This window comes from Cottoperca gobio, chromosome 24 (genome assembly GCF_900634415.1).
Source record: "Cottoperca gobio chromosome 24, fCotGob3.1, whole genome shotgun sequence".
Lineage (NCBI taxonomy): Eukaryota > Metazoa > Chordata > Actinopteri > Perciformes > Bovichtidae > Cottoperca > Cottoperca gobio.
In genome coordinates, this window is record NC_041378.1 from 11,284,610 (window position 1) to 11,294,686 (window position 10,077).

The window sequence follows — 10,077 nt, forward strand, 5'->3', positions numbered from 1 at the left end:
TATATATATCCTTTAAGACAGGTAACCCAGGAGCTTGCTGGAGATGTTAAGAGTTAACGGAAGTGAGAAATGGAGGAGTTGTTATTGTTATACCTGTCATGACTGTTGTGGTTGGAGGCTTGACTACTGCCGCTGTATCGCTGTTCATGTTGGGAAGTAAACGTTCGACTTGACAACTTGTCTATCGTCTCTTCGTTACTACGCACGCCCACATTGGTGACCCTGAACGCTGAGAGAAATCATGTTAGAAGCAAATGGTAATGCAGACGTTAGTCATAGACACGAGTTCTGGCAGCACAGCCCCCGGCCGTGGTTTCAACACATTGAAGCCCAGTCCTAGTAGCACCAGTATAGACACCAGTAACACCAGTATAGACACCAGTAACACCAGTATAGACACCAGTATAGACACTAGTAACACCAGTATAGACACTAACACCAGTATAGACACTAGTAACACCAGTATAGACACCAGTACACCAGTATACACTAGTAGCACCAGTATACACCAGTATACACCAGTATAGACACCAGTATAGACACCAGTAACACCAGTATAGACACCAGTATAGACACTAGTAACACCAGTAGACACCAGTATAGACACTAGTAACACCAGTAACACCAGTATAGACACTAGTTAGCACCAGTATAGACACCAGTAACACCAGTAACACCAGTATAGACACCAGTAACACCAGTATAGACACTAGTAACACCAGTAAAGACTCGAGTATAGACACCAGTAACACCAGTATAGACACCAGTAACACCAGTATAGACACCAGTAACACCAGTATAGACACCAGTATAGACACTAGTAACACCAGTAACACCAGTATAGACACTAGTAACACCAGTATAGACACCAGTAACACCAGTATAGACACCAGTTACACCAGTATATACACTAGTAGCACCAGTATAGACACCAGTAACACCAGTATAGACACCAGTATAGACACTAGTAACACCAGTAACACCAGTATAGACACTAGTAACACCAGTATAGACACCAGTATAGACACTAGTAACACCAGTAACACCAGTATAGACACTAGTAACACCAGTAACACCAATATAGACACCAGTAACACCAGTATAGACACCAGTAACACCAGTATAGACACCAGTAACACTAGTATAGACACTAGTAACACCAGTAAAGACTCGAGTATAGACACCAGTAACACCAGTATAGACACCAGTAACACCAGTATAGACACCAGTAACACCAGTATAGACACCAGTATAGACACTAGTAACACCAGTATAGACACCAGTAACACCCGTATAGACACCAGTAACACCAGTATAGACGCCAGTAACACCAGTGTAACACCAGTATAGACACCAGTAACACCAGTATCAGCTCAGGTAGACATGTGTTGATGTTTGTTGTTTGTTTGTTTCAGGCTAAAGAGGCCATCTTGGAAATGGATTCCATATGTAAGTAAATGTTTAATGTTTGTATTAAAATGTTTAAAAATGTCAGATTATTTTAGAGAAAGACAAAAACAAGATAATTTCACTTTCAGTTTGTTACGACAACATAGCATCTAATTCTTTGTCTTATTTACTGAAGAAGATAAATAATGTCCAGATATCAAGTTTTATATTGTCAAAATGATGTTTAAATAATCTGTAGTCAGAAATGATGTGTCTCATTAAACTGAGACTATAAATTGTGTCATTTTGTATAATTGAATAAAGTATAAGTATTCAGATAAAAGTACAAACACTACTTAATGCAGAATCACAAGTAAGTCACAAGTAAAAGTCCTGCATTCAAAATCTTATCTAAGTAAAAGCACAACAGTAGGATAGTAAATAATAAAAGATAATTATAGTAAAACCGTGAAATAAAAACTAGATTAATACATTAACAATAAAATATAATGAAATAAGTGATTAATGATTATCAGTGAAATAAATAATAGGATACATTACATTAAAAAAAGTCTATAAACCATTCTTCATCATGTTGTTGTTGTTGTTGTTGTTGTTGTTGTTGTTGTTGGTGGTCATCCTGTGGTTGTTGTTCACCTGTAGATCCTCCCAGGTATCGTTACAGTCCTGAGCGGCTGAAGAAAGCTCTGTCCTGTCAGTCTGACGAGAGTCAGGGCCGTCGACAGTCAGGTAAACACACAAACACACAAATAACACAATCTACTTCCTGTTTATAGTTTTCTGCCTGTTTCTTCTATCAATATATTTGATCTGTTTTCTTTCTCCCTCAGAGCCGATCCAGCAAAAACTACAGAACACCAAAAGTAAAAATACATGAAACTGAATATTCTTCATACTTTATCAATGAAAGCCTTTGTCTGATATTTATGACTCACAGATAAAGGATAATAATAATAATAATAAATTGTATTTATAAAGCGCCTTTCAAAGCTAAAAGCAATCTCAAGGCGCTATAAGGAATAAGGATAAGGAAGTCCTGTGTTATTTATTATCGTGTTTAACCAATCATCTCGTCTGCTCTTCTTCTTCTGCTGCTGATTATCCTGTTGATCACACAGCACACAAGGTAAGAAACATTAACTTAGGGGAAGTAGGGAGTAAAGACCTCCTGCTCCTCCTCTTCCTCCTCTTCAACTTCCTCCTATTCCATATCCTCCTCTTTCACTTCTTCCTATTTCACTTCCTCCTCTTTCACTTCTTCCTATTCCATTTCCTATTTCACTTCCTCTTTCACTTCTTCCTATTTCACTTCCTCCTATTTCAATTCTTCCACTTTCTCTTCCTTCTCCTCCTCCTCTTCCTCCTCTTCCTCCTCCTCCTCTACCACTTCAACCTCTTCCACTACCTCTTCGTCTTCCTGCTTCTCTTCTTTCTCCTCCTCCCTTTTCACTTCCTGCACTTCCTCCTCCTGCTTTTCCTCTTCCTCCAACTCCTCTTCCACTTCCTCCTCTTTGTCTTCCTCCTCTTTCCACTTCCTCTTCTTTCAATTGCTCCTCTTCCTCCTGCTCCTCTTCAACTTTCTCTTCTTCTACTTCCTCCTTCTCTTCCTCCTCTTCCTCCTCCTTCTCTCCTTCCTCCTCCTCTTGTGGAAGTCAGTATTCTGCAGATAGAAGGACGAGGGTTAATCAGTTTGACACTATCGGGCGCAGACAACCGGGGTTACCATGGTGATGTTCTTCTTCACATTTTTCCCGCTGCAGCTGCGCAACAAACTAAAGTCCCGGATAACAGCGCTCAGGGATCACTTCCTGTGGAACTAACAGCTGCTGTTGTTTGTTCTCTCATCAGTGATGTCACAGACGTGTTTAAACAACCTCAGAGTGTAAGATGCAGATTTCAGCCCCCTGGTGGTGAAAAGAAGACTTTCAGTTGGCTTTAAAACGTGGAACTGTTCCTTTACTGCGGCTCTTGCAAATAAAAAGTGCCTTAAACATCTTTAACACATTTTTCACACCTACTTTTTAAATTTCTTTCTCTCATTTCCTGAGCTTCATGCAGTTTGATTTGCTGAGCTCTCACCTCAGAGTGAAACAAATAGACTTAACGTGGTGTTTTGGGTGAAGTGACCCTTTAATGTTGGAGCGAACATCACTGATGCACGTTGTTCTCCGATGACTTGATGCTATAGAAATATTGAAACTAATTTGATCTCCTGGTTTTAAAGATTTTATTTGTTTGTTGAAGGAGGCCGACGCAGGCAACAAAGAAAATGGCCGACTACCTGAAGAAGACGAGCCAGGTGGACCTGAAGCTACATCTGAGCAGGTAAATAAAGAACTGCTGGTATACGTGGCTCCTGCCGGTCCTTGACCTCCTTGAAAGTTTGTGAATTTAAAGGGCTCGACTGTTTTTAGACATATATAAACATGCGTCATAGAAAAATTGCTCGGATTTATATATTTTATATATTTTGTGCAAGAAAATAAATAGAAGTTTTAGTCTGACGTGTTACCTGCCTGGAGGAAATGCGGCGCTGCGTGTGAGCGAGTGAAGTGGAAAATTATATTGTGCATGATATTTAAAAGAATTATAAAAAAGTAATATTGCACATTGGTACACGAGAAGTTACAGAAAAATAGGAAATAGGGTCCATGTAGAAAAAAGTGACTATTTAAATGACAGCAAGCTTCCGCTGCCTGGAAGTGTCAAAGACTGGCTGGTTAAAGAGCGGCGGAACATCCATACGGCCCGATGCAGAGCCTGCAGCAAATCAAGGCATTGGTCCGTGCATCAGACTATGCTGTGTTGGGTGCTTGAATTTGAGGGAGTTTGGCCTGGAAAGTCCTTGAATCTGATGTTTTAGAAGGTCAGGACCCGATTGTACTTTTTACTGCACTACAATAATCTGACAGAAACAGGAGATCATTTTAACAACGAGTCAAAGACACACATGCTCTACGTGTCATGCACATACTAATATATGATTGTGATACGGAGTCCGACGTGAACAAAACCAGAAAGAAAAAAGCTCAATCAAAACATAAACACAGACGCCGCCCCCTTGAGTCCTTTCTTGTGTTGACATTTTAGATTATTCTCCATGTGAATAACAGAAACAAGGCCGTGCAGCCGGTTTCTGAGGCACGGTGGAGTTGGTGTCTTCCAGTCTTTGAGATTGAGGTTTTTGGTGAGAACCATGCCCGTCCATGGAGCTGCTGTGTGACGGGAGAGTAGAAGACACTGAGTCTGTTTGCTCTCCACACACTATAGGCTCAAAACCGTTTTTTATCAAGACTTGTCTCTCACATGTTCAGCATCCGTTAAGATTTGAAAATCTTTTAGGTTGGGCCAGCCTAACTAACTCCGCCGGGTCCAGAAACACGAGCAGTCAGATGATCAAACAGGTTGTAATGAAAACAGGACTCGAGGTTTAAAAACTGGAATTGTACTTTAAAGTCATGTTTTATGTTTTGCAGGTTTACCCAACCTGACCCTGCCGCGGGTTTCTCATAACCAGACAGCATCTCTACCTCTGAGGCCTCTAGACCAGACCTCACCTGAAGCTCGGTGGCGGTCTAACCCGGGCCGGGCTCGCTCCCACAGCCCTCTCAGCCCCCTCAGTCCTCCCCCTACCATCGAGGGCTTCAACTGGCCCGACGTCCGAGAACTACGCTCCAAATACTCTGATCATGGCCGCTCCCAGAAGAGTCCCGTCAGCCGCAGTCGCTCCATCCCGGAGCAGATGTTTGAAGATGGTCTGAGGAGGCACTCCAGCTGCTCCTCCAGCCTCCTCCTCGCTGATGAAACTTCTGGCAAAGTTCCTTCGCACAAGCCTCACGTCAGCCGGGACGTCAACAGAGAGGAACGTAGAAAACGACTTCAAAGAGCCAATTCTCTGGACCCTTGGCTGAGCGGAGCACAAACGGCTGAGCTGCAGAAGCTCCAGCACCAGACCGCTAACGTCGGCTGTGATGTAGTAACCGTCGCAGCCGGCGTTAGCGGACTTGAGGCGTCGCTACCAGACGACCCCCAACACAAGATCATCATCGTGGAGAAGCTTCCAGAGCCTGAAGAAGAAGAAGAAGAAGAAGAAGAAGAAGAAGAAGAAGAAGAAGAAGAAGAAGAAGAAGAAGAAGAAGAAGAAGAAGAAGATGACAACTTGATTCAGATCCGTTCACCGACCAGCAGAGAGAAGATCTCTATCATGGCCGTCATCGACCGCTGCCGGGTCTATCAGGAGTCTGAGGAATATAAACAGAGGGACGACGTGAAAGCCAAAACTGAGCAGGTGAGTCCTCAAGAGCTCGACACCATGACGCCGTCCTCCAACGTTCAGCGTGACGAGTCCCAGAAAACAAGCTCGAACTCCGGACTGCAACGTGTTGAAAACACTGTGGACCAGAAGTAAAGACATCAACACGGGCTGCGCCGTAACGCCGTAAGCTGTGGTTTAGCAACATAAATCGTAAGGATTTAACAGAAGAAAAAGCACAATTCACCCGTCCACTTTATATCTGGTAAGAGCTCATGCTAAAGCTATGTTTTCAATGTTTACGTTAAACATTTGTGCTTATGATATACCCGAACACTGTAAGACCTCACCTCACTCACAAACCACGGCTTGAGCGGTGTATCTCGAGCACGCATACGTCACACAGTTTTGTCACGTGTTTGCACACTACCTATAGAGACCATTTCGAGATCATGGCGGAAAATATTGATATAATATAGCACCACAAATTCTCATGGTTACATCAGCTTGTATATAATTATATATATGTATGTATATAATTATTTCTTGTTATATAAAGATCAACAAATTCTCTCTTTTTTTACTTATGGCATTAAGTAGATAAATATCTTTAAACAGCTAAAGTACAAATGATGTTCAGTCTTGTTGATCGGGATGTTTTATGAGATTTCCTCTCGCTAAGGTTCAGTGTTACAGTCGTCTTCTCTTTGTTAAAGCTTTGTTTATTATTATTATTATTATTATTATTATTATTATTATTATTATTATTATTATTATTATTATTATTATTATTATTATTATTATTATTTATAACTGATCTAAAGATACCTTTAATTTAAGTCTAGTAAACATAACGATTGCAGATATCTACATTTTCACTTTGGAAAAATACGTCATTGAAGATGTGCATGATGTTGATTTGACTCGTTGAAATATATTTTGGATTTCTAAAAATGTAATTCTGAGTATAATCGGAATTGTAGATTCCTCAAACATAATTGTTACAAATGTAATTTTCACTGTTCTTCATTGTTTTCAGATATTCTGTAATTACAGTCTTACTAGTTACAATTCCAAGTCCACAAATCAATAATTACATTTTAGAAGTCTAGAGTTATAAGATATCTAAAAGCATTTGTTCATCTACATCTGTTTAAATGTTAATAATAATAATTATTGCCATAATTAAGGGAGCAGTCCAACATGTTTCAGATCCAGTCCTTCTGTGTTTCTGTGCGTCTCGCACTGAATCAACCTCCCGAGCTGACGGGCTGGTCACTAGCTCGTCAGCTAACGGGCTCCCAAAATGTTGGACTGTTCCTTTGATCGTCAGCTTCACTAAAGAAGTCTGAAGTCAAAGTGTTGCTTGCTCTTCTGGATTAAGAACATCTGTAATAATTTAATACACTGAACGCTCAGATAGAGTTTGGAGGATGAGCTGCTTTAATGGAGTACGTAAGTCTGTGAAACTCATACGTTCATAATAAAAAGTAAATGTGAATTTATTTTCATGATAAAAATGATTTAGTTTTTATATTTGCAAATAACGCTGAACAAGTTTTCCCTTTAGTATACAAATGATTAAGTTATTATATATTAATGAATGTATTTCTATGTTTTTGTGCCTTTTTAAAAAAAATGTGTTTTATTTGTCAGGTTTATTTGAACATTTTATTTACTTTGTTAATTTCTTTGTTTCTAATGAGTCAGGCTTGGTTCTCCATACACACAAGTAGTACGAGTGTTTTCTAGAGCAGCTTGTAATGAATCTATTCGTTTGAGCACTTTGCTCAGTGGCACGATGGCAGATTTGGGACTTGAACCTGTGACTTGGCTCTAACCGCTGGTCACTGCACACGATGCTCCTCACTCAGATGACACTGTACCTGCTATTTATTTCATCTGATGTAAATAGAAACAAATGTATTGTCTGTATTTCTATAACTGTGGTTTTGTGTGTGTGTTGTATGTTCACACATGTTCCTCATTAAAGCCACATACAGGATCGTGTGTGTGTGTGTGTGTGTGTGTGTATGTGTGTGTGTGTGTGTGTGTGTGTGTGTGTGTGTGTGTGTGTGTGTGTGTGTGTGATGATATAATATGATATGATTCACTTTCTTTATATATTAATCAATTTGTTTTCCATATATGTATTTAGTTACTTTCACTTCCTTCGCGTTGAAAGGAGTCAGTTGAGGTGGTTCGGGCACCTGGCACCTCCCTAGCAATATTATTTCCATTAGGGAAAACAGCGCCATCTATAGGATGGAGAATGGTACAGGATTTACAGGCAGTAAATTAGGCTGTAGTACCAAAAGCATCCACAGTCTCAGACACATTCACGTTTTTAAAAAGATATGGCTCCAGAGAACAAATTATTTTTAGTGAAATGAACTGACTTAGCAAACGCATTATTTTCCATTCCAGTGGAAAAGAAAAGTCAGTTTTAGTTTGCTTTCCAATATGAGGGAAAGAAGTACACTTACACAAGAATCCCATAAGGATATTGTGAGAGCACCTTCTATATATTTTTACAGACAGATAGCAGTTAATATAGCACAATTTGATCCTCCAAGAAATAGTCAGATATTATTGTATGTAGATGACAGGTGACATTTTGATTTGTTCAAAAACAGAACAAGATTGTAAGGAAGATACACATGCTTTGTTAACATTTTTATGTCAGCAAGGACACAAAGTTAGACCAACAGCTGAAGACGGAGAACCACATGACTGTGACAGAGACGGACAAGAAGACTGTACCAAGACCAGACTTGAGCGACATTCCCTAAGAGGAATCAGAGATAGAAATGTTTGTTGACAAAGTTTATACAGGAAGTAACTATGCATTTTCTATTTGTGTATGTAAATGCACGGCACATACGACAGGAACTGATCCAGTTTCAGTAGGCAACAGAAAAGCAGACGAGGAAGCCAAGAAGGCAGCACAATCACAGAAGTGAAGTTAAGTAGAATAAGACAGACACACCAGAACATATAGACAGAGAGATAAATATATGCAGAATGCAGCTACAAAGTAAAGAAAAGCTATTTGGACTAAGAATAATTGCATTCAGGACAAAGACGACATTTGGAAGAGTACTTGACCAGAGAAGAAGTTAGTACTAGCAAGAAGTTTTATATCAATGTGTATGTATTTTTGAGCCATGATATAGATCATGTCTCAACAGGAGGGAAGGTTACATTGATAGAAAGTATATTCATAGCATTTGGCTTTACAAACTACATGAACATTTTTTTGTTTAGCATGTACAATGTACAATGTACAAAGGGAAACTTTCGTCCTCTAGGAGGCCGAATGCCGACGCAAGAATATCCATTTCAGCACATATGCATGGATTCTATAGAACTAAATAATTATTAAGGAAAGAATATTGTTTAACGATAATAGACATATATAAATTGGGTTGAAGTAGTTTCAACACATACAGTAGACGCTATGACAGTAGCTAAAGTGTGGTGGGAGACATGGAACCTGAAGAACTTCAAAAGTAAAGAATATCACATCGCACAGCCACATACAAATTTGATTATGTAACCTGTCCTTCTCTAACAATATGCAAAACCAATCAGAGGAGAGGAAAACACTCAGTTCCCCTGGAGTGGAAGCTGGAGTAAGGCAGTATGGTCAACATCCAAAGATGGATGGGGCAATACTGTACAAGATACATCAGGTTTACTGAATAGAAATTGAATAGAAATTTAGCAATTTGCTCAAAGGAGTAAGAGGAGTGACATGTAAGAAAGCAAATGATTGTAATCCATTATTCCTCACCATCATTTCATCGTATCCTAGAGATTAGAGAGTGTTTGTTTTAGGAGCAGGTCCACAAGGAAATTTAGGATAAAGGTTGAGGACAAGAAAACTGCAATCTGCAGTCAGTAGGGAAAGGAATTAGAAGTTTCTACAGGTAGACATAGAGTATATATAGTGAAGAATATGTGGCCTGACTGGAAGTTGCAGCTCAGTAAAGATATCGAATAGTATTGTGTGTGTACCAGCCAGGCCCCTCCTTGATTTAATGCCCAGTGCCATTTCTATTCGGAGAATGGCACCGAGTTGAAATGTCTGTTAACAATGATGCATAGAGTAACGGAACCACCCAGTCCAATGAGCAAATATCTCCACAACAGATATTCAGCTCACAGAACCATAGCACAAGACAGAAATATGTGCATTGGTGACACTCGTCGAGCGTTTCTATGTTTTACCAATAACAGATGAAATTTTTGAAAGTTGAAGAGAAGCACAGCGCCTGGGAGGAGCTTCAGCTCCACAGCATACAAAGAGCAGCCCAGAGGAGTGCCAGATGAGTTCAAGGCAAAAGTCAAATTGGAGCAGGTTTTGAATCATTGTTTTTCTGGTAGGCAACTACCAACAAGAATGTGGATTA

General features: G+C 39.8%; 1 protein-coding gene across 1 annotated transcript; it reads left to right on the plus strand.

Annotated features, from left to right (window-relative positions):
• Positions 1-1,419: 1,419 nt before the first annotated feature.
• Positions 1,420-4,953, plus strand: LOC115003487 (pleckstrin homology domain-containing family G member 3-like). Its single transcript, XM_029425282.1, has 6 exons — positions 1,420-1,449; positions 2,053-2,139; positions 2,241-2,273; positions 2,529-2,536; positions 3,655-3,735; positions 4,887-4,953. Exons 1-6 carry the CDS (start codon positions 1,437-1,439, stop codon positions 4,899-4,901), a joined length of 237 nt encoding a protein of 78 aa, XP_029281142.1. The 5' UTR covers positions 1,420-1,436; the 3' UTR covers positions 4,902-4,953.
• Positions 4,954-10,077: the final 5,124 nt, after the last annotated feature.

Excerpts from the sequence above, each read along its gene's own strand:
- LOC115003487 (XM_029425282.1), top strand. Across the intron at positions 2,140-2,240 it reads TCAGGGCCGTCGACAGTCAG|AGCCGATCCAGCAAAAACTA; the intron begins GTAAACACACAA and ends TTTCTCCCTCAG.